At 38.5% G+C, this 25,973-nt stretch overlaps 1 protein-coding gene across 2 annotated transcripts in view; it reads left to right on the top strand.

The window, feature by feature from the left end:
* Positions 1–2,435: 2,435 nt before the first annotated feature.
* Positions 2,436–25,973, top strand: part of LOC132127807 (netrin receptor UNC5C-like) — a 182,123-nt gene continuing 158,585 nt past the window's right edge. Inside the window, exon 1 of one of the 2 annotated variants that reach the window (XM_059539938.1) lies at positions 2,436–2,955. In XM_059539938.1, coding sequence (XP_059395921.1) covers positions 2,835–2,955 — 121 coding nt within the window. In that variant the 5' untranslated portion in view covers positions 2,436–2,834. The remainder of the gene's footprint in view (positions 2,956–25,973) is intronic. The other variant, XM_059539939.1, reaches the window with a different exon arrangement.

The following is a 25,973-nucleotide window of genomic DNA, read 5'->3' as shown; positions in this document are numbered from 1 at the left end:
TGCCTTGGTTAGAATAAAGACCTGCTAGATTAAGTTGAGGTTCACCTATAATCTTACTTGCCCATCTTACAATTTAATTCAAAGAATTTTTGTTCTTCAAAGACAAATTACCAACCCATGCCACAAGGGAAAACATCAAGACTGATTCAATAAAAGCCAAATTAAAAAGGGTCATCATAGATTTATCAATGTGAAATCTGGACAGCTTTCTGAGACAAAACAGACGCTGATGTCTCTTTTTACATACCATCTCACAGTTCTTTTCAAAAGTCAATTTAGAATCTAAGACTGTCCCGAGATATTTATAGCTTTCTACACAATCCACCGCTTGGTCTTTAATGATCACAGTGTCATAACGTAAAGCACAAGTTCTAAAATCTATAATCACATCCTTTGTTTTAGCTATATTTAACTCCAAAAAAGATTCAACACATCTGGTGAAAACTCCTTAATAATAAGATAGTCCATAACCGGACTCATTATCGTGTAGCAAACTCACGATAACTGTGTCATCAACAAATTTCAATATAGTCCTATTTGCAAGCTTACTTTGGCACATATTAGTATACAAAATCTAAAATAAAGGTGAAAGAACACAACCCTGGGGTGAACCAGTGGACGAACATAATGGATCTGATAAAATAGCATTTACAGTACTTTCACCCTCAGTATCCAACCCACCAAATTATTGCTCATCTTAAAATGCTCTATCAGTCTCATAGCTAAAATGTGGGGTTGGATAGTATTAAAGGCTGATGAAAAGTCAATAAACAACAGTCTAGCATGAGTATTTCTCCCTTCTAGATGCTTAAAAGATTAAGTAGAGTAATACGTAGTAGCGTCCTCGACTCCTCTATAGGCAAACTGCATCGAGTCGAGAGCTTGCTCAGTTTGCCTTACAATCTCGTCTTCACAAGCTTTTCAAATGATTTCATTACATTAGAAGTGAGGGCAGTTGGTCTGAGGTCATTAAGAGCTTTGGGACTATTATTTTTTGGAGACGGAATAATAACAGCCCACTTCCACAAGTTAGGTACTGTACATATTGTTGATATAAAGCCATATTAAAAATTAAGGCTTAATTGCCTTGACCAATATTTCAGTAATTTGCCACATATATTGTCTGGACCAGGACTCTTGTTTAACTTTAAAGAGAGAAAAGACTTTTCAACTGCTCTTTGCTCTAGGACAAGATGATGATTATCTTTAAATTTACATCTCAATTCCTCAACTTCATTCTTAAGATCAAACTTATCAAACCTCAAATTATTTACTGCATTGGCAAATTCACTATTTGATCTGAAACCATCCATGGCAATATCAGTTCTCTTCACACTTTGCTGTATGTCTACTATAGTTTTCAGACCACACCATGCTGAAACAATATTCTTCTCGGCCAGTTTAATCTCTACTTTAGTTTTATAACTTTGCTTAGCTTTTAAGATTTCCACTTTAACCTCCTTTTTTGCTGCTTCTCTTTCTAAGGTCCCTCCTTGACAGCTTCTTCTTCTGTAAACTACTCTTAACTGCTTTTGACACCCATGGTTTATTATTAGGGTAAACCTTAATCTTTTTAGTAGTAATAATCATGCTCTCATATACTGTATATATATATATATATATATATATATATATATATATATATATATATATTCCCCATTATTCGACAGCATTTCATTAAACGTATTTTAGTAGGCCTATGTGCTGAGATTATGGTTGAATTATAAACAGAAAAGGTCCTAAAAGCAACAGAATAAAATATATAAAGGACAAGTAAATAATAATGAAAATAATGTTCTAGAATAATTTTTGACATTTTTTACTAGATAAATAAATAGGCCTAAATACACATTTGAATAATACCTGCATATTATTGCTCTTTTGTTAGTTTTGATTGCTTCCATTGACCTCATTTGTAAGTCGCTTTGGATAAAAGCATCTGCTAAATGACTAAATGTAACCGAATTTTGCTATAGTTTGATTGCAACATATAATCATTGCTGTTAACAGTTTTCACCGTCTGTTTGATTACATAACATTAACTAACTGCTTGATTTTTACCTTGAGAAAAGCTATTGTAGAAACTTTAATTTTCTGTAAAGCGGCTGCGTTTTACAATTAAACTTGAATTAATGTAACGTAAATATCTTAAAATAATATTTTACCCTCAGCATTGAAAGTGTCTCGGTATGTGCTGAGAGATTATAGGCAGGAAAGGCTCACAAAAGACGCAGAATAACAGTAGAATATCTAAACGGCGTGTGAAAAGAACAGCTCATTTAAAAACACACCCGATACATCATTCATAACATGATCCACCTGCTCAGGTGTTGATCCGCTCCGCGCTCCGCACCTGGGTTTCTTCCACAGTCTATGGTTTCTTCGCACTGAAGTCGGAGCGCAAGCGGATTGGCTGGAGCGCATGCGGCTCGCGCGGGGTTCTCGCGCGCCTCCAGCTCTCCATCAGAAGGCGGGGAGCGCGCGCTGAGGGAACTTCACTGACAGACATCAAGTCACCTCAGGAGCGCTGATTTACCTGTTTACAGCCGACCCACAGTGTTTCGCGAAGCCTTGAGAGAAAAACTGCTTAGAAGAGGAGGAACTGAGGATATTAATCCCAAACACTTGTGTTTGCCGGGCGTTGGTGGCCGCTGTCTATCAGAAGAGTGCGCTGAGGTAAAATCCAACGGATTCCGTCAACGTTTCATTCCGCAAATAATAATCTCTCCGCAACAGTCTGCGATTCCGCTGGTTTTATTACAAACATCTCCAGAGGTTCCTCTGATTGTTATTTCACCCGATCGGCGGATATTTGCCTGGTTTTGACTGTTTGTATGATGGGAAGAAGTAAAAAGACTGCGAGAAGAGAACGAGGCGGATCGGGATTCTTAGCGCAGATGATCACGATGTTCGTTTTTACTCTTTTATCGCTCGTCAACACCAGTTCGGCTCAAGGTAAGAAAACCTTTTAATATCAGGTGAATATCGATCAGTACCGCTGACTGAAGTTTGCTGAATAAGCGAAAGTTTCGTTAAATTAATGTTCAAAGTCTGCGTATGAAAAGTTGTCAAACCGATCCAGCTTTATGCAGATATTTATACGACATACCATCTGATTTCAGTAAATAATGCTAATAAGTCTTCATGGGAATTACGCAGAACCCTTCATTTGGATTAGTTTACTAGTCAGATTTGATATTTCAGGCGTGAATTGATTTGTCCGATGTACTTTTTGTTTCTAAACTGTGTTTTGTGTGATCGAAAATGTTAATTAATTCCCGCCAGATCGGATTTGTTCATATATTTAAACTAACAACGGTATTTCCTGTTAATACTATTTTTGTTGCCGTAGTTTTGTTAATTATAGTTGAGTGTAATGTTAAGAGAGTGTTGTTTATAGCCTATTTCATCCAGTGTTGTAACAGTTGGTTAAATCTCTGTACATTGAAAGACCGCATATATGTGGATTATTGTCATTTGTTGTTAATTTAAGCTATGAGCTCATAGTGAGGTCATCACATGAGAAAACTTCCTCTTGTGCTGCTGTGTGTCTGGAGCCGTTAGAAATGAGCAGAACGATGCTTTTATGTGCAGACGGATCTGTACCTTTCTGAAGGTTCATCGTGCTGCTCAATATCTTTAGTCTTGTTATGAATGCGGAAATCTTGTTACTGAACACTTTTCTGGCCTTAAATGATAAGATTATTTGATTTCGAGTTGAAACCTATCTATTTTGCTGTAAATATCGTTTGCGTGTTTAGTATAGAAATGACTTTAGCGCGTTATTATTTTATATGCTGAAAATAATGCATAATTAGACCATCAACTTATATTCTAAATAATTTTACTATCCTAGTTATAAAGTGGCAAAATTCCTTTGGGAATATTTTGAGGAAATCCGAGAAACTTGAAACCACAAAATATCCCTCGTGGCCTCATTCTGTGAGAAGCAAATGTGCTGCTGGCATTTTATATTTATTAGGAGTTTGAATTGATAATTTATCCAATTTCCCTGTTTCTGTTAGGAGTAAAATAAACATTTTGATTATTTTGCTATTGAGTAGCCTACTTCTGCTGCGTGCTTTGATTGCGTTATAATGAACTAATTAAATGAATTTTCCCCTGGGCACAACGTTGTGAGTTAAAAGTACTTTCTCTACGCTGAAGATGCTTTCAAGTTTGTGTTTGTGGCATATCTCAGAGCTGATGCTGGTTTCTTTCTCTGAAGTGAGTCTGGGACTCCATTAAAAGGATTTCGCTGAATAATTGTTGTGTAAGTAAACCGGCAGCCATGTTCTTGACACAGAGAGATGACACAAAGACCTCCTCCCTATCACAAGGCAGGTTTGTGAAGCTCCCCCGAGCCATGTTTGACATTGGCTTCAACCCTTCCTCAGTGGTTTACGAGCAGTTGTACTGTACTGGATTCTGCTGATCTCATTTTTTTAGAGATCACTGACAAAAGGTGTTGAACTTGCTAAATTACTATTCTAGATTATGTACTATATTGCTGTATTGTATAAAAGCTACTTTTAAAAATGTCTCCTGTTGCTCAGTTGCAAGGGCATGGGTTTGATTCCCAGGACATGCATGCACTGAAGAAAAAGTTTAGCATAAATGCAATGTATAAGTCCCTTTAGATAAAAGCATCTACCAAATGCATAAATGTAAAGTCTTTTTTTGTACCATTCTAGAATATATGCTATATTTACATGCTATATTATTTGATAGCTACTTTTTAAACCATTAGTTCAAACAGAAGAGCAATGGAAAGGTTGTGGGTTCGATTCCCATGGAATGTTAAAGCTTGAATGTAGTGCATTTCACTTTAGATAGAAGCATCTGCCAAATGCTTAAATGTAAAATGATGTTTGTACAATTCTAGATTATGTACTAGCCTACTATAAAAAAAAAAGATTACTGTAGTTCAAACAATAGATCAGCGGTAAGATCATGGGTTCGATTCCTAGGCAATGCATGCATTGAATAAAATGGAAAGCTTGAATGCAATGTAAGTTACTTCTGCCAAATACATATAATTACTTATAAAGCGCTGTTTGTATTATTCTCGATAATATACACCGTAATACTTTATTATTTAAAAGCTTTTAAGTGAGCTTTGTATTGTAAGTGTTGCATGCTTCAGGCTCCAAAAACGCCAGGAATCGAACTGTTAGAAACTCAATCCAGTCTAGCAAAACCTCCCTTGACAATTGTGCATAGTTAATGAGAAACAAGGAAAGGTTGAGGAAAAACTATCCTGCTCCAGTGTCTGAAGGGCATTGCTGGATGACATAAGGCTGATTCCAGAAGCCCTCAGAGGCCAATGCCATTGACTGTAATGTGAACACAAACCAAGTCTCTTCGTGTCCATTAAGAAGTCAATATTTAGGGAGAGCATTGTTTGCAACTAATTAATGGCCCATAGGTTTTCTGGATACTAATGAGCTAAACATTTCCGGTTCACATGGGGATCTTTTCGTGCTTGAAGAACTGCCCGGTTATTTAAGCAGTTATGGTTACTCTGCATGGAAAAAATTCCCTCACACTCTTTTCTTCTCCTGATCCCTCTATTTTTCACTGTCGATACAGTTGTTTTAATTAAGTGTGTGAATTCCCACTCGTCCCAGTGTTCTCTTGGCCCTGGAAACAGAGGAGAGAGCAATAGAGAGGAAAGGAGTGCCTTTATCAACTACAGTAAAATCACTGACATCTCCACCACAAGTGCCTCCCGTGGAATGAATATGAATAAGAGGCGACCGGGAAAGTCAAGAGGGAGTGAGGGGGATAAAAAACAGCACTGTGCGACCCTTGTCAATGCTTCGACTGGAGACGATCTTGTCATCCGCTTTAACAGCAGAAGGCCGTGTGGATTTGGGGGCTGAAGTAGACCGGCTGTCTGTTTGAATATGCAGATCCTTGGCTGATGAAAGGCGAAGATCCCAAATGTGCATAATCCATTCTTGTACGTTTTTGTTTTCATGTAGGCTGCACGCTTTTTCTGCATTCTGTGTGCCATTGGTTCTATATGCAGTGCTTTTTTTGGGGATACAAAGGCGCCTTGTTTGCTGCTGTCATATGTGTAATTACTGTTTAAAAAACAGCAAAGCAAACCCACTGCCTGCTGAGTGCGTCAAAGCGTGAGTTCACTTTTTCCACGTCTGTCCTCTCGCTCTGCATGTTATACGTCCTCTGAGCTTTGTTTATGGATGGGGGAGTGTGCGCTGTTATTTTTAAGAAAATATTTAGCAAACTAAATAAGAGACACACGTGCAGCTCCAGTAGGCGTAAAAATGAGAATGTTATTGCGATCATCATTACTCTTAAGCGCTTCCATCATTGCCTAACTGTCGGGTCTCAAGGGCTCTACTAAGGTTACAGCCATCGTGGTTGTTCTCCAAGTACTTTTGGAAACACAAAGGCTTCATTGTACACCATGTGGCTACTATACTATGACCTAGCACCACCGTGTATCGTAATTCCCTTGTGATCTAGGCCGTTTTTTAAGTTTGAAGGAGAAATTATATTTAATGTGGTCATGTGCTGGTGAAGGTAAAGGTCGAGCAAACGGTGTGTCATCAGATACTCCTTGGTCGCCTTGTGGGCATCAGCACTACACACTGTTTGTTGGCCTTCCCCCGTGCTGAGGATATTTTTCGTGATAATTGCTGTGAAAGGCGTGCTGAGGTTGCAGCTCTCCTCTTCTGACGTCACGTAGCGTGCCGGCTGTGGAAAAGATGTATTACAGTATGCGCTCGGCATTGTCTACGGTGAATCGCGCCATATCCAGCTGTGCATGTAGGTGAGCGAGCAAAGTCATGGCAATGACAGCCTCTATTCGTAGCAAAAAAGAGAAAAAGTGGACGGGGAGTGGAGTGAGTGCAATTAATCACACACTGTCACCCTGTAAACTACAGGGGAAGCATCAAAGTGCAGCTTTGGGTTCTATTAGCAGTCCATTAGTGGAGCCCGGCACAAGTGTGGCTACTTCACAAGCATACCACCACTGAAGTGACCGACCTGTCTGTCAGCAGATCTCCTCTTCCATCGTGACACGAACACTTCATGCAGAAGGAGCTGGATGCAAAATCTGTGAATAATATTAGTGCACAAGTCTGACTTATGATACAACATGAACTGGATTTTGTTCATTTAGGCCAATTTTTGTCACCTGATGGATCTTTGGTTCTTCACTTTGGTTTGCTTAGTTGGAGACGTGTAATATTCAGCAATGTTATCAAATTGATCGCATTGACAACAAAACTGAATTGAGCTAGCCTAAATAATGACACCAATGTTTCTTCTGTAGAGATGCTTTAATGTGGAAACAAATTCATTTCATAATTGTTGTATTTTGTTGCAACATTTAATTGAGCTGGATTGAATCAACTTTGAGTTGAAAAGGAATGAATAAATTGATAAACTGCAACACCAACACTGTTGTTTTACTGAATTGAATAAACATTGAATTGAGCTGCATAATGATAATGTTGTTGTCTGTAGAGCAAATGTATTTTATAATGTTTATTACGTTTTTTTTATATATATAATGTTTTTTACGTTGACTGTTATTAGACTAAATTTAGTTGAATAATGAGTCAAATTAATTTCATAAGTGTTGAATTTTGTAACATTTAACAGTTATTAAGCTGGACTGAATAAACTTTGAGCTAGTCTGAGTTTAATAATGACTGATTGGAATACATGTCATAATTGATAAACTTTGCAACAATAACAATTATTGAACTGGTTTGATTGAACTTGGAACTGAATTTATCTGAAAAATTACACTGTAGAGCAATTTTGTTTCATAATTGATTAGTACTGTCAAATGATTAAATGCATTTCATTGCATCCAAAATAAAAGTTTTTGATTTCATAATACATTTAGGCGTACTCTGTATATTTATTATAAAAATAAATATTTTGAAAATGTTTACTTATATTTACGTGTATATATTTATATTCATATAAAGAAATAAAAAAATAGAAATAAAGGTGAATTCATACCATGCACTCATTCTGTGATGTGGTTGTGTGCTACTGAGTATGGAGTGATGTTACGCTTCTCCTTTAATGTAATGAGTCGCATTGTGAAATCCAAACCCAAACGCTCAAAGACTCTTTGTTTTCCACTTACAGAAAGGCTGCTGCTCGGAGAATCCTCAGTGTCCAATTATAGCTGAGGATCAGAGAAATGTAATTTACGGCCCCTGCTCCTCATGGAGAGGGTAATTGTGATCAGGAAATGGAGAGAGAGAGATGAGAGTTATTACCAGTCAAGGGGCTTTCACTCTGGGCAGTTATGAAGAGGAGAGTGACACCCCTTTTTACAGTTTGAAGTGTAGAGTTCGGTTTTTGGGAACAGACGACGCCCGGCCGTAAACGTACATGACCACATACTGGCCCTGCTGGTGAACGGCGCCAATCTGAGGCCAGAGGTAACATTTGAGTTAATTTAAGAATGTCAGAGGTGAAGGCAACATCAAACAGAAAAAAGTGAGAATTGTGAAAGAAAGTTGCAATCCCCATTTTAATTTCTTATTCCGTGGCAGGAACAATCTTCCATAGAAGTTTAATGTATTTGTGTTGGAGGATTCTATACACTGTAGTAATAGTGATGCATAAAAGAAGCCAGATCATTTTAATGCATTTTTTAATTCTTTGTTGAGTCATTTTGTTTGCTGCATCTAGTGGGGCAGAAAATATGCTTTTCACCTCTGACCTTCTTAAATGAAGCACTTGAATCGTTTGTCTTCCAACAACAGAGCAACAGTCCTGCAGTAAAAGCATTTCATCTTGGACAGTTGTTCTTTCATGTTTTTCTTGTCATTGTGGGATAATAGCAGAACACAGTTTTTCGCTTCGTGCATGCACAGCTATAAAAAGCTCACGGTCCCACCAGAAACACCGTCGGTGCTTTGCTTTTAGCTCCGCTGTCGTGTGATGGCTCTCCCTGTAGGCACAAAGTGGTGTCCAATCAAACAAGAAGCCTGCTGGGATACTGTCACAACGTGCACAACTGAGTTTACTAGCAAGCACTCTTATCATCACTTAGTATGGCAGAAAAACCATATTACTAACCCTTAAACGCTCAGCCATATGCTTCCCGACTATAGAGCCAACAGCTTGTTGTTCTGTGTGAATCCGCACGTCAGTCAAAGACAGAGAAATGCATGCAATCCAAGTTCTGCAAATAGCCACAAAGATACTAAAATTGCATTTGCCAAATTATTAGTATTCTTAGCTAATGCATTACTCTTGACCGCCGGCCAAATTGAGCATCATGGGATGGGTTTTTGTTGTGCATACTGATGCATGCGTCTGGTGTAATGAAAGGGCCGTGCACCACTGTTCACCGTCGAGGGAGGCCAGGACAAGCAATCACCGCCCTGCTGGAATCATAGGAACATGAGACCCACGCGTTTCCATTTCCTATCTTCACTTTATCAGCCGCCTGGCTCTGTTATTCTTTAGCTCGGCAGACAGCAGATGAAAGCATAGCACAGATAAATGTTTGTGCTTTCCTGTTTTTATGGGGCTTAAATAAGAACATACATTTACTTGCTACTTTGAGGTTTTCACTGGATTCTGCTTTCCATTAAAGGCCCCATGCAGCCAGAGAGATGATAAGAGGTCAGTGTAAGTCCTACTGTTGACTCAACAGGGGGCTGGAGGGTCTGGTTCATGATGGGTCATTAGAGAAACGCTGCCTCAGGCCAGGCTCCCCGTTTAAGCTTGATCTTACTTGAAGTTTAATAAACAGACCTCATGGACAGGTGCTTCATGGGCAGTAGAGAAGCTCTCAGTTAAAGTCAACATGAAATGTCATTCACAACCAGTTTATTCCTGCAATGTAAAAAAAAAAAAAAGTTGACCTAACTTTTTTCAATTTGGTGAGATAACTCAACTACTGGAAACTTGTTCATCTAATGAACTTTGTTTAACATTTAGGAATGCAAGGTTTAATTTATTTTTGTTTCAGCGTCATTTCAATTAACAAAAACGTTTTAGTTTCGATTGGGACGTATGTTAAGAAGTAAATGTTAGTGAATGAGCAGAGGGGCCTGACGTCAGACAAACCCCATACTGGAGGAATTCAGCAGGATATTATTCTCAATTTGGGGCTTTTAGACCGCTCCTCGCGTCTGGATCGTGTAGCCTATCAGTTCTCCGTCAGACAGTGATGAAGCGTTCGCCTCCTGACACATCCTCAACCGACCCAAACATGTTTTGTCAGAGAGAATAACTAAACCCAAGGCCTGGAGAGCACAAGCCCTGTCAGATAAAGATGCATGAATAGAAAGCATTCATCTCTCCAGAATCAATCTTCTGGATAATTCCCCCCATATTTCTTCTTTTAAGCTATCTACAAAACTGCCAAGCAGAGTTTTAACTGTTCGGGCCATTATGAGAAAGCTTCAGTGAGTGCGTGTCACAATGTCAATGTTAATGTTGTTTTTTCGGCCGGTTAAATGAGGTGCTAAATTAGAAGCACACATTGTTTGATCCGTTCGGAAGTGTCTGGAATATGTAGTGCAGAACAAAGTAATGGAAATTCATCTGCATTGTGCTACTTTTAGCCTTGATTCATGTTCTCATATGTTCCTGTTTTCTCAAATGTAAAAACCGGCCTCGTGCTTCTCTTAATCTTGCTGTGTGTTTGTCTCGGTTTTCCATGTCTAAGCAGTTGCTCTGTGGTTGGTCCATTAGTTAATCTGCGTGTGATATCACACTCTGTAAACCCAAAGTCAGCACTTTCATGTTCAGTCACATCTTCAGGCCCGTTTCCCCAGGGTCCCGCGAGCCGTGAGTTGCGAGTGCTTAACTGGGCCATCCTCGCTGGGGCTAATTTTGCTGTAGCCCGATTGAGAATCGTACAGTAGTAAGTCTCCTTAACAAACCCGTTGGGAGAAGCTTATCACAACAATACCACGACCGTGCGAGAATGGAGGGCATTGAGATGAAGTGCAGAGGCAAGAAGCGGAGCGCAAGGAGAGCGTTAAACATCGTTAATCACAGGGCCCTCGATGAGGAGTGAGTGGGCTGAGCGACAAGCCCCCAAACTGCATTTAATTGTGCCCTTTGCTGCCACGTAGTAAAAAACACCCAGAATGCAAAAGAAGCGGAAAAACGTCAGGTCAGAATCCTCTGATTAAATCTGGGCCTTTAAAAAGCCCATTAAAATAAAACTACTGGAGTGAGGGTGAAATGAAAATCCCGTCTCCTGTGGGCACTTCGTAAGATGTGAACATTTCCAAACAACAATAAGAAGTTTACCAGCCCCAACAAAGACCACCAAACATAGACAGGAAGTAGATAAATAATATATCCTCTTCTAAAGTGATAGGAAGCGTAATGGAAGTGGTGAGCGGCTGGATAAAGTGGAGAGTCAGCATTGCACAGGGACCAGAAATGTGACTTTGTGTTATTGACAACAGGCTGACTCAAAGCAGCCATTACTGGCTTCTTGTGCAGCTTTCCTCTGAGCTAGAGCTGGAGCTGTTATTTAGGGATGGGTGGACTGGAGGTAAGACCGTGTGTTTACAGTGGGACAGAGACTCGACAGAGACTCACACACAGCTGCACAACTGGTGCATTCATATAGATGTAAATCACAGTTTTGTGTTGTTTTGAAATGGTCTCAAATGTGACTTAGAATTCCATGCATTTTTTGTTTGCTTTTGTTATTTTCCTTTTTTCTTGAACTGAAGTTTAAATGATATACAGTGCGAAGCTGTTTTTGCCTTATAAAATAAAAAGATTTAACATTATATTTAATATTTAATATAATGCATTCTCAGAAAATAGGGCAAAAATCGGATCTTTAAAGGTACAACAGCTTGTCACATTTTAATACCATAAAAAGTGACATCTTTCTTGCCTTATATCTAAAAGTTTCATATTGAGTATGACTACTATAATAGAATGATATAAACATTTTAGGGTAAAAAAAATAAATTATATATATATTTTTTTTTTTATTTGCAAAATCTTCCCTGATAGAGTTCATATAATATATTTTTTTTCCTTTTTTTGTTTATTTTATTTTTTTAACTTAAGTGCTATATGATGTAAAGTGGTAGTTGCTTCATTTTATATTTTACATGGTTTGTTTAATATTGAATTTAATAAAAAAAACACTGAATATTATATAATACATTCTCAGAAAAAACTGACAAATATTTTACATTTCTGAATCTAAATTATAGAATTTTTTATTATGAAAATGTGTGTGAAATATTTTAAATTAAAATATCCACAGCTTAAATAAATAACTATGTTAAATTTCAGGACCTAAAAATGCAAGCCCTGTAAATACAAGGCATTGAAATGCAAGCTCTGTTAATGCAATGCATTATTTTTTCAGTTAGTGCTATTCAACATACTTTTTTGTTTCAAGTTTAATATACATTACTCATGCTGCCCACCCGAGTGTCGCTCCCATACTTTGTTAATGTGTATGTGCCTGTGCATTCATTATTAACTGGTGGCATTTTTAGCTGTGTCTGTCTGCAGGATGCAGTTGGTGTCTTCTCTCTGTCAGTCAGGGGTCATAAACTCTGTGCTGTAATGAGCGCTGGCTGATTTGCTGTGCATTAACTGCTCTCTAACACACTCTCACGCAAACGCAGGGATTCAGCCATGACACAGGGAATGTATTGATTCCTGGCCGAGGGGTGGCGGGCGACCCTGCCAGTTTTTCGCTGGCACTGGACCAGGGAGTTGTTTAAAGGGAACAGTGGTTTGCTCGTTCGGGAGTGTGAAGTGCAGAACGCCGCTGTTGTCGTCAGATTTGACTTACAGCCCCTTGACTGCTTTCCTTCAGTAGCCGCTCACATAAATTTCACCCGCTGCCCACTTTTACCTCTTGCGTTTGTGAGGAAACACGTCAGTAAATCTTTACATGGTTGTTCTTTCAATAAAACTGAAAAAGTTCTGCACTTTGCTGGTTACATTTTTGTGCTTTATTGTTGTTGTGAGGGAAATGTTTTATTGTACTGCTGCGTTTCATCGCTGAATTCAGCGCCAACAAAAGCAACGTTTCGGGACAGAACGGAAGAGGAGTAAACAGGAGGACAGGAGGATTGCAGGATAGCGCAAACTCTCTGGTTTCTTTTCAGATATATTAACCGCTGCTGTTCTTGACCGCTTTTCTTGCTATTTGGATATGGAAATTAAAACCTCAAGTCACAGTGTAACAGAGATACAGCAGAGACTCATGTCTGCAGCTGCACAACTGGTGCATTATTATAGACACAGTTTTGAAAAAAATAGTTGGTCTTGTTTAAGTATTTTTTGCATGCAAGTGTGAAGCTGTTTTGCCTTAAGTTAAAGTTTATTATTAAATATTATTTAATACACATTTACACTTTCAATAATTTAACACATTCACAGAAAAACTGCAAAAATCTCACCTTAAAGGTACGACAGCTTGTTAGTGCCATTAAAGTGACATCTTTGTACCTTATTTATGATTCAAATTATGATAGTAGTACCTTAAAAGTGCATAGTACTACTCTGAGGTAATAATGTATGTGTGTGATATTTTATCATTTATTTATTGTATTTAACCTCTAAAATGTATGTTTCTGTAACTTATTTATATATATAAAACCCTTTAAATTACAAATTTGTACTTTTCTTTCCCCTAACACACACACACACACACACACACACACACACACACACACACACACACACACACACACATATCTATATCTCCTCTTCTCTAGCCTGATTCTTTTTCTTGCTATTTGTTTATGGAAATCAAAACCCCAAGTCTGTAAAACAATGGCACAAAAGCTTGCATTTCCCCCTGCATATATACATGTTTCCTTTCTCATCCCCTCCTTGTCATGTGCAAATGATTTCGTGCGGAAATCTGATCTCTTTTGTGCAGCGTTTAGAAGGAACGCAAGAAATAGCAGGACAGGCCGCGTCTGGTTTCAGCCGATTTCTCATTCTGGCAGTTGTTTCCACACTGGTTGAATTTTAGCGACGTAGGCACTTGAAATATGGGCATGAATATTTACTTTCTAGCTTGCGTTTTCTCTCGTTTGTTTCCAGTCGTGCCTGACAGAACACAGGATCGAGTTTCTACAACCTCTGCTCAGACTCTCAAGAGTGTAAACTGCCATCGAAATAGAAATGAGTGACATTCAAGAGCCGTTTTTATCTGAAAGGAGTCGACAGTGCAGAGAGGGTCACTGTTAGACCAAAAATCTGAGGCTTGACTGATACATAAAAGACCAGGCTTTCTCAGAGAAGGCGCGCCGTCATTTCATCTCAAGTGCTCCTGAGGCTCTGTCTGGACTGCCCTCACATCTCCGCCTCTTTACCTTCCTCTGGTCTTTCTTCAGGTTCCCAAGAGCAGTAGCCAAATGCACATTGACGTACTGTGAGTCTGTGACGGATAGTTTGTGATTTGTGTACTTCAGATCAGTCACAGTCACTCATTGTCTGCGTCCCGGTGGTCTCAGGGTTACAGAAAAGTCCCTTGTGTTGTGTAATCTGCAAGTGATAAAAAGCATTTTCCCTGCAGCCACAGTAACTTTATATCATTGAGCTGGCATGCCTGGATTTTTCCCCCATATTGTTGCGATTATGTGTTTGTGTGGTTTGTAGGTGAAAACAGTAGCCACATTTTCTTTTCTATTTAACCAGCTGAATGTGCTGTGAGAGGCGTTTTGTGAGAGGGGAAAATCCACCGGTTTGAGTTTCTCACCGGATATAGAAGAGATGAAGCAGATAATAATTTGTTAACTAGGGTCTCGCATGGCCTTTCCCAGCCTCCCGAAGGTGAACGTTTCAAGCGTTTTCATTTGCAGTGCGCTTTGGATCTGAAAGGTTTTCCATGCTCATAAAATAATTGTTTCTATGAGGGAACAAAGTCATGAAGGTTTTTTTTTTAAAGTGTGCTCAAAACAAAGAAATGTAGGCCATATGCAGATTTCAGCAGCATTGTTTCTTTGTACGGCGCGCTGCTTTTTGATCATTTGTTCGTTTTCATTCTCTCAGCTGGTCGCAGAATCTAAAACTCGCCCCACTCATCTGTGCATTTCTGTGGGCTGCAGTCGCTAATTTTCCCTGCTGCGTTATGACTCATATGAGCGCTGTATTGAAATTCCACTTATTATTATTTTTAATTTGTGTGTTTTTGCAATTACTTCAGCCGAACTGCTGTTTTTTAACAACCCTGACTTGCATTTCCCATTGATTTGCAACGCTCACCAACAGTGATGACATCATTATAATTGTATTGTCATTAGAGCTGAAACAACTAATCGATTTAATCGATTAAAATAGTTGATAACTAATTTAGTCATCAATTAGTTGCTAAACAACTTCTATTTGTCACGTGCTTCCTGAACTGCGTCTGCAGCAGCGAGATGGTGGAGACAGATGGCAGTGGACTAAGCTTGAGACAGAAAAAGAAAGAAATAGAAAAAAGCGGAAGATAAAACTAATCGAACACAGTCATCCAAAGTGTGGGAGCACTTTACTTTGAGCCTTCAAAAAAGAAGAGTAACCTGTAAACTCTGCACTACTGAACTGTTTAACTGTTTAAGACTTTTATTTGTGCAGATTCTCCAGTACAATGTTGTTTGCAGATGTTTAGTCGTAAAAGCTGATAACATTCCTTTTTAACAGTTAACATTTAAAGCTTTACAAACATGTTCTGTGATCAGTTTGTCGTTTACCAGTTCATACTTCAGTCGTGCAGCCTAATTATGACTGAATGAGAGAGGTAAATGTTTAAATGTATTTGAAATGCACTTTTTTTCTAAGTATTCACTGCTCTTTTTCACACAGCAGGTTTTTTGTGTGTCCGATTTTTTTTATTTTTTTTTTCTGGACAACCTTCTGATGGATTTTACTTTAAATTGTGAGTTCCATTCAGGTTTCATGCCATTGGCACTTTATTCGAAGGATTGTTTACAATTTCACAGCATAAGCTATAAAGCTGTTTCCCAGGTATAAGTTGTGTGTTTACAGGAAAAAAATAATAAAATGCAATGTACTGCAAATGTATTGTTTTATTTGTTATTCTTCGTGAATAAGATTCCTTAATAAGCTTTGTTCGGGATGTTAAACTACTTTAGGAGCCCCAAGGACTGCCATGGTGAAAACATTATTTGAAATCTTGTGAAATTTGCTAGAGTATGTGTCAGTGTTTTGATTGCAGAAGAGTTTGACAAAGAATTACTAACACATAATAAAACAAATGCTACTTGCATGCATTTTTTTGCTTATATGCTGAATTAGCTTACTGTACTTATAGGCTTTTCTTTCTTTCTTCATATGTATAATATGCACTTTTATCAATCTCAATAGGCATAATTTATATATATATATATATATATATATATATATATATATATATATATATATATGGAGAGATAGAGATCTTATCATTTTTATTTGAATAATAATAATAAATATTTTTTAATAATAATAAAAATAATAATAATTTATTATTGTATACATTTCTCTAAAATCTGAATTTTTGGCCATTTTATCCCTACTACCTACCTGACATATGGAAAAATTATGCTATTTTATTAGTTAAGACTTTTCTGCTCTGATCAGAATACATTAAAGCAGCAGCTTCGGATGTGGCCTCATACATCATTTTGATGGTCATAACCCAAATGTCTTTGTCTATGGTCGTGAGTAGCCCTCGTCAATGGACAGTCTCTTTATTAATTGCATTCAGGCCTTGTTTTGTCCTGTCGAGTCTTTTTTCCCTTCCCCTCACCTCTGAAGATAAATAACCGTTCAGCAGAAGGTTTCAGATGGTAATTGACAGGCGGCACTAAACAAATTCACTTGCCCTCCGTGGGGCCTCAGTCGCCCCTCCTGGCCGAGGCCCATCTAATCTAACTAATGCCTTGGTTTTTGTGCTGGAAAGTGAATTAAAAACAGCCAACTCAATAGCTGATCCATATCAGGCTGCTCGTTGCATGCACATTAGCTGTTCTTCTGCAGCTCCTGTAATTGCGTTACATCACTTGGAGGCTGTAACTATTAGGAGCATACAATCTCCCTGCCTTTGTTAATCGCTGCCTCTGCGGCCCCGAAGGCTCCCGATACCCAGATTAAGGGCCAATCTGGATGGAAGGATGGAGCGCGGGCTGAAAATCTCCCCTGAAGCCACAGGCGGCCACGGAAAGCATCTTTGCGAGGGGGAGTTCGCTTCTCGGGTTGGTAGATCTTTCCGGGAAGTCTTCCACTAATCAGCATCTTTCTGCTCGCCACCATATTTCATCCCTATTGTGCTCCACGCCCTACAGTGTGGCCTGTTTTCCTCACTCGTTCTCTTTCCTCCCTCCCCTCTGGCTTCTCCAGCCCTTCATGCCTGCTATCTGTCTTCATTCTCCAGCCAAGAATATTACGGAGGACCACACCAGGCTTATAATCTCCTGCTCTCATTTCTCACTGCTGCTTAGAGAAAGACTCTTTCTTTTCTGGGCTTCTTCCCCTTCCAACTTAGAAAATAGCTGTTTGACGTCATTAGATCTCTCCAGTTTCTTTCTGTAAATCGGTTTGTACGCTTAAAGGTGAAGTGTGTCATTTCGAGTGTCACCAAAATTACATTGAGTTACACATTACATTAAAGTTTTTCTCCAACACCCCTTCTAGGATTGACTTTGAGACAGTTTTCACTAGGGATGTGCACGGATAGTCGAACATTCGAATATTCGTTCTGCTCTAATTATTCGATTAAATAAAAATTATATTCGAATTTCGCAAAAAAAAAAAAAAAAAAAGTTCACAATAAAACCTAATTTAGTCACTTTCTGTGATTCTCCACGGCATATTTGAAGGTGTATGCAAGCAAAAAATAATTAATGAATGATTAAGGGGCCATTCACATATCGCGCCTAATAAGGCGTGGAAAAGGCTATGCGCGCCGCTTTCTCCTTCTTTCCAAAGCGCTCGGGCAGAAGCGCTCCTGAGGCGACGCGTTCTCTTCATGAAGACGGAAATTTCAGCAAAGGATAAATGGATTTGCAGCACAAAAAAAATCGCTTTCAGTAGCTCTGCTAATAAATTTATTTCAAAATGGCAATCCATATACAGCTATGAAACAGCTATGCTGTTCCTTCATCTTGGCTGAGCTTTCAACGTTGTTACAGGAAAGGATGAAGCTGAATGTTTAGTTCTTGTCACATGACCTGCGGTGCGCTTGTGGCATTCTGAAAGTTGAGATGTTTTTAACTGGATGCTGTGCGGACGCGCCTGGAAAAAACGGGACCGCGTCGCACCGCGTGCGCATCGCGACCGCGTCGCTTCCATTATGAGCGCGCATACCGCGCGTCTACATTGGAAATAACGAACTTGAGCATGCAAAAGACGCGATATGTGAACGCCCCCTAAAAGAACTGCGGTCTTCTACAGTACTTCAAATATGCCATGGAGAATCACAGAGAGTGATTCAAGAACATTGTTGCAGCATCTCTCAAGCAACGAATAAACACTGCTAAACTCTTCTCGCGTCTGCCCTAGACCCTCGGCACAAACATCTCAGGTTTCTCGATGAAAACAGATGAAAAAACTTTTTTGAACATTATGAGAACATTTTCCTTGATGCGAGTGGTGCGGATGCAGTCGCCACGATGAAGATGCAATGCCCACTTGTCGGAGAAGGCTGAGCCAGTTCTTCAGCGATGATTACAGAGAGTCCAGCCGAGACGAGTGGGAACAGTTCTTGCTGGAGCCATGTATTCCACCAGATGAGGATCCCATTCAGTGGTGAAACGAAAACACGAAGCGCTTCACAAAACTGATTCGCTTAGCACACCGTTATTTGTGAGTCCCGCCACCGTCTGTGCTGTCAGAGCCGACTTTCCCCCGATCATGTTTACATGCCCGTATTTCTTAACAAGAACATTTGAAACAATAGAAAAAAAGCAAAAAAGATTTGCTGACAGTTTAAAAGTTAAGTGTAAGCTACATTCTGTACAATAGCCTAATTGCTGCAGGCTGCTTTACGTTTTTTCTTTGTCCACTTTTTTTTTTGCTTTTAATCTGTACATTTGTTTTTTGCACGCATTGTTAAAGGTTTTCAGCTACAAAACACGATGTGTAATGTTCAAGCTTATTGTAAGCTTGTTCAAAATGACGAAAACAAATGTTGCTGAAAAATAACGTCTGACTCATTAAACTTAATTTAAATAAACGAATATTCGAATATTGGTTTTTTGTGAGCTCAAATATTCGAATGTGATATTTGTGGAAAACGCCCATCCCTAGTTTTCACTCAGAAATTGCTGATGAATTTCAAATAATTACAAGGAAACGGCAAGTAACGTACTCAAATGAATTTGACATTCAAACTGAAATAGTATTTAGCCGTCATGAATTGCCATTCACAACCCATTTAATTCCTGTAAAGTGTTTGAGTGAAATAAAATGTTCAACAAGGAACAAAATTGTTGATTTATTTTTTGAAGCTTTCAAATGTATTGCTTGTAAAGAGTAATTTTTATATCACAGTAAAAATAAAGCAATTTAATCTTTTTGTGTGTGTGTGTGTGTGTGTCACTGAGAAACTATAGTTTTAATTGCTTTTTAAAACATTTGTTAATGTTTTAATTTTGTTGTGCTTGTCATTTTTATTATTTATTTGTTTTTTAAATATGTCTGTTTTTATCTCAATTTTACTTGTATTACTTGCGAAAATGAAAAAGGTTTAATTGGCAACTATACTTGGAATAAAATGCTTTTAATAAATAACGATAAAAAAGTTACATAATTTTAGTTAACATTTAATTTGAGTTAATTTATATCCCTGTCAAATACCCTGTATTTTCTCTTTAAAAGATTCAAATCATCATGAAGTACTAAATTTGTTGTATATCTTGGTTTATATAATAGAAAGTTTATTGCAATGTATTTTCAGCCCTTGAATCTTTAGTGTTTTAAGGCTGATGTGAAATGTTCACAGCCCATTTTCCTGTAACGTGATGTGATTCCTGAGTGAAATGAGATATTCCACAAAAATGTTGATTTTATCCATCAGGAACAATTTGTATGGTGTAAAAAGTCCTAACATGACGATTTGGTGATGTCAGACAATTAGGACCTTTTCACAAAGCCGAGCAAGTTGTTATATCTCAATAAAAGAATATGAAGACACATTTTTTTCGTACATGTACTGAATGAATCACAATACTGCAAACATAAAACATACTCCAGTAACTTTTAATTACAGCTTCAAATAATCATTTTTTGACAGTACAAAGATTTATTTACAGCATGCATGTAGCAGATGCTTTTATCCAAGGCCACTTACAAAAGCAATGCATCAAAACAAGTATCAAGCATTTACTCTGAGCAAGTATTTCAACATACAAAAAAGTCCAGCCTGCCTTGCATTTGTCACACGCTGAGATTTGTCATGTTTTCTCTGTGTTTTTGGTGGTTTTGGGCATGTAGACGGAGGAATGTGTTTAATGGGGTTAATGTGTACGTACAGCGCCGAGCGGGGGATGGAGGGATATAATCACTGGATCGTTGCGTCTCATTTTACATGATGCTCACTATGCATTCGACCGACAGATGAGAGATTCTCTGTGAGAAACAGCGTCGTGGCAAAGATCCGGTTACGTGTTCTCAGAGCTTGCCAAGATGGTTGCTAGTTTAGGGACGCCTCCAAAAACTGCAGTAACAATCCCTGGGTTTTGTTCTTAGTGTCATGCATTTTAATCTTATGGAAATTTAATTAATTTTTTCATCTCTTGAATCTTAAAGCTTTCAAATAATGTATTTTTCGTTGATTTGTGATTATATCCCAGTAAGAATAATACACTCACATGGACTTTCAGGTCTCATATCAGTGTTATTTTAGTATCACTGAGATACTGTTATAGTTTTTGTTAATAGTTAGAAGTTTTTATTTTTATATTTTCTGTTTTCATTAAATTTTTTGTAATTTTGTTGTTTTTTTTCTCAGTATTTATTATTAAAATTTTTTTTACAAATATTTCAGTTTTATAATGATAACACTTGTATAATGTATACAATATGTATTTTATTGTTTTAGTTAAGATTTTATTTCAAGTAACAAAAAGGTTTTAGTTAACTATAATAACCCTGCACTTGTAAAGCTGCCCATTAAAATGTTGAAATCACCTTAAAACCATTTAAACTTGTTTTGTTACTGTAATGGAGTGTGCATAAAGCTTTATGCAGTTTATCTTTATCTTAGTTCATACTATGTAAATGAGGTTGATTTCTACCAATATTTTCATCTCTTGAATTTTTATTTAAGCTTTCAAATGATATATTAGTTGTACTTTATATAATCACAGTAAAAGTAATATAAACGCACTTACAGGAACTCTAAGGCTATGTTTAGCCACCTTGAAATGGTATTCACACCCATTTTATTCCTGTAATATGATTTGATGTGCTTATGAGTGAAATATGATATTCAGATGTTGATTTTATCCATCAGGAATTGATTGTATGGTGTCAAGCCTCTCTATAAGCCCTAAAACAAGGATTTGCTGACCAATAGGACCTTGTCTCAGAGGTGGATTGAATTGTTATATTTCAATAAAAGGTTATGAAGGCACATTTTTCTCTTTAGAACAACACACATTGATGAATCAATCACAATAGCAGGAAGGTTTAATAAGAAAGTGTATTTTGAGTGGCTAGGTAATACTGAAAGCGACGTGTGGCTCGCTTTGTTGCCGTGTTGGCCGTCATCTGTTCCAGTCTCTTTAATGGAGACCCCTGAGTGAATCCAGAGAGCAGCTCTTTAAAATTTTATAACTTTTAACAGGCTGATTTATGATGATGGGCTGAAGCGAAGTAGTGCTGCAGCAGAAGTTCTTTGTCGATACGCAGAGAACAAAAGCGTGGCGTTTCGGCACTGACAAAGTAAAGCAAACAAGAGTCCCCTGCGACGTCAGTCTCGAACCTCTGACCTCTACAAAGTCACTTAAATCATTATCTCCCCAGCATCTTTCTTCGCAGCCCTACCTGCCAGCTGACGTCCCGTGATCAATTACGATGGACAGGGGTATCCGTGTCTGGGACGCTCCCCGGGGGCAGATCTGTCAGGGATGGGGGGTCATCAGAAATGCAGCGTAGAGGTGGTCGGGCATCTAGCGCTCAGACAGAAGGTCGTTTTGTCATTGTCCTTGTCTACTTCGCATTACTCACTGGTGAGGTGGGTTAATGATAAACCGATCTGGCCTAGAGGAGCAGTAAGCACTGTGACTGAGAGCCGTGCCAACGACCAGAGACAGCCGAGGGTGTCTAGAGCGGTGATTCAGCCAGGCTCTGACAGATAATCCCTCAGCGGGAGAAAAGGGGAGCATCCGTGGGAGAGATCCGCTCGGGACGACATTAATCCTGCTGTTTATTCTGTCGGTGTCCGTGTCCCTCTCTGTCAGGTGTGCTGGCTGAGTCCAGGACCCTGTTCGGCCGCCGTCACCTTCAAAGCCATGTTTGTTTTCACCAGAGCATCTGAGTGATGTTAGTCTTCTGTAATCCTATTCAAAGCCCCTTCCTGAGCCGCCTCCGTTTCCCGGGATCTTGGAGTGGGTTACTTGGATAGCTAATTAAGCACATTAACGGCAGCGTTAAAGCTGGCTTGTCATGAGCAGGCTGGAGGAACTTTATCTTGTACTGTACGTTCATTTAATAAATTCAAACTTGATGTTGATTTGAAAACGTTTTATGTGTCAGCTGCCCTCGCTGTGTGTTTATTCATTAACTATGTTGGCTAATTTAAGTGACGTGACATTCAGCCAAGTATGGTGACCCATACTCAGAATTCGTGCTCTGCATTTAACCCAGTGCACACACACACAGCAGTGAACACACACACACACACACACTGTGAACACACACCCGGAGCAGTGGGCAGCCATTTATGCTGCGGCGCCCGGGGAGCAGTTCGGGGTTTGATGCCTTGCTCAAGGGCACCTCAGTCGTGGTATTACCGGCCCGAGATTCGAACCCACAACCATAGGGCTAGGAGTCAAACTCTCTAACCACTAGGCCACGACTTCCCCCAAAGCATAAAAACATTTATGCTTTTGGTGTAAGATGAGAGTGCTCTATTTATTAAAGCTCTCCAGATTCCGCCCAACAAATTAGCATGTTGGCTCAAAAGGTCTACGTCAAAGTGATTTCAGCTTTAAAATGATCTCTGAGAAGTTGCTGTTGGAGTGCGAACAAGATTCATGCAGGCTTGTGGCTACAGTCCTGCAAGCTTTTGCCTGTTGTAAAGTTTAACTCTCTGTTTGCCTAATTTTAGCTAGCATGAGACGTTTGCGTACAAAAGACAGCAGTGGTGTTTGCTCGTTCAGATAGTAGTTCTGAAAAAAGTGATTACATTAGATATAATTCACTATATTTTAGGACAGGGATTCCCAAACATTTTCAGCCAAACCCGTTTGAGATTTTGTCAATATTTAAATAATTTAACAACACATTTGCATGTTAACGGTTCTCTAATGTTTGTTAATAGTCATAAAATTTGCAAATTAACTAAATATTTCACCCATTTAATAAGAAATGTATTTATTTATTTTTATTTACTTTTTGGTATTTATTGTTTATTATATTACATTTATTTTATTATACTTTTTTATTTTATACTTTTAATCAAATCTTCAGCTTTTCAAACCCTCTTCAGGGAATGACTAGTTAATTTATTAACTGTTTATTTACTTGCAAACTTTATTTATTTGAATCAGAAGTTGTAATGTATTTTGTAGGTTATTGGTTTGATTCAAGAATGCATTATTAATTAGTATTTAGAAATGCCCACGAGTAATTAACATATTTTGGTTATTTAAAACTTAAAATGTTAGTTGTCGTATGCTATGCATACATTGTCACAATCGTCTGCTCAATAAAACTGCCACCCCCCCAAATGTACATGGGGAAAATGAATATACTTATAAAATCCAGGCCACTGAAACAGTAGGCAGTCATGGCTGTGGTCTATTTTCACAAGATAAAAGCATGTATGTATACTTTTCCTACTTAAAAAAACTCCCACCTCAGGTCACACACAGCAGGGTCCTGTAGCCATACAGTCAGGACATCCTGTACGAACCCATGGGCCGCCCTCTCTAGCATTGATTTACTGATGAGTGACTCTTGGGTAAACAGTTTAATTTCCCTGTCCTGTGCTCTCTCATCTCCTCTAATGTGATGCAGGTGAGTACCAGAGAGGAAAACTCCTCTGGCGTGATCTAACCCAGTCTCCAGTCCTGTAATTACATCCCCAAATATACCCCGGGCCTGCTCACAGTGGGGCGACGGCGAGTTTAATTATTTGTCCTTTGATTGTGCCATCTAAAGACCATGCCGGGCAGCGCGTTTGATGCAGAACATGAAATGCTTTTTGTTCTTGTAGCCCGCTGTCATATCTTATTCCAGACATCTGTTCAGTCGTGACCCACTGCTCTTATGTTTTTTGACCGAGGCGTGTAGGGGGGTTGTTTTGTAATATTGCAAGAGTTTATTTTACAGACCATCTTTAAAAACACAATTTAACCTGGGTCTGTAGCTTTAAGGCTGACATCTATATGCTAGTGTATAAAGTTACACTTTATTTTAATGCTCCACTTTAAACATTCTGCTGAGTCCGAGTAACTTTGCAACTAGTAAAGTATTAGTAGTAGTTGTCAAGCGATATATCACCAGGGCCGATATATCGGCCGATATTTGCCATTTTTCAAATGTTTTTTTTTTTATGTGTTTGGGCGGGACTTTTATTTTGATGGAGCTGAGAGTGGCAGTGCTAAGTGCACACAGTGCTCACACACTCTCTCTTGGTCGTCGTCGTCATTAACAGATCTGTCTAGTACGTAGGGCTGGGCGATATACAAAAAAAATTGATATCTCGATATTGTCAAATTTTTTACGATATTCGATATATATCTCGATATGTTTGCATTTAAATAATAAAAAATAAAACATTATTTTCTTTTGCCCATAAAAAAAAAAAAACATTTAGATTAAACAGCTAATTTAAGCAGTTAAAAAATCTAGACCAAGAGATCACTTACTGCTTTTTATTAATGAATACATGTAGGCCTATATGTAACTGAAGCAGTGCAAATTAAGTAACAGTTACAGAAAGTGCATTCTGTCAACTTTTTAGTGCATGCAATTCACAATTTAAACTATGCAACTGGGATAAGTATTTTATTTTAATTTTTTAACAAGTTTTTAAGCTAAGAACACAAGTCTGTCAACTGTCTGTGGTTTTAAGAGAAGCTCTGTGGCATGAAACTATGTTCTTACTGACACTAAAAACCCTCTTAGATGGGGAGCTAGTTGCTGAAGCACATAGCTATTTCTTATATATAAATGAATACCAAAGACTTTTGCATTTTCTCTGTCTATATTATGGAAACTGGTAAACATATCAGTGAAATTCCCCAATAGTAATTCCAAATGGCCATAGCCTATGTTTCTCTATTCAAACATCAGCGGTCGAGTAAGTGCATTTATTTTGCGATCACACGACAGAACACAGACCGTCTGAACGACGCTTTCATTAGATCGCTCAATTCCAGCTTGTTAGTGTTTTCAGATTATCGTCGGCGGCTCTTCCGCAATGAGGAGTGAGCACGTGCGCATGGTTGCCAGATTGCTTAAAATAAGCAAACATCAGGCAGAAAATGTATCCTTGTAACACTGGAGCTCTGATTGGGAGATTTAAACTCTTGTTATCTGGCAACCGCTATCATTACAGCTCTCGTAGTAGAGATGCGTAGAGCAGTCAGCAGTTACAGGTTCCTTTTTTGGACATTCGGCGCGTTCTTTTGGGAAAGTATGCTTGAATTTGAAATATTCGATATTCCCGATATATTCAAATTGTACATCGTCGTCAAAATTATTCTGATAGTATCGCTAATATTCGATATATCGCCCAGCCCTACTAGTACGGATAGAAGTCTGTCTAATAATCAGATGGAATGGTTAAA

This window comes from Carassius carassius, chromosome 45, assembly GCF_963082965.1.
Source record: "Carassius carassius chromosome 45, fCarCar2.1, whole genome shotgun sequence".
NCBI lineage: Eukaryota > Metazoa > Chordata > Actinopteri > Cypriniformes > Cyprinidae > Carassius > Carassius carassius.
Note: the sequence above shows the minus strand (reverse complement) of the source record. Positions and strands in the feature narration are given on the sequence as shown.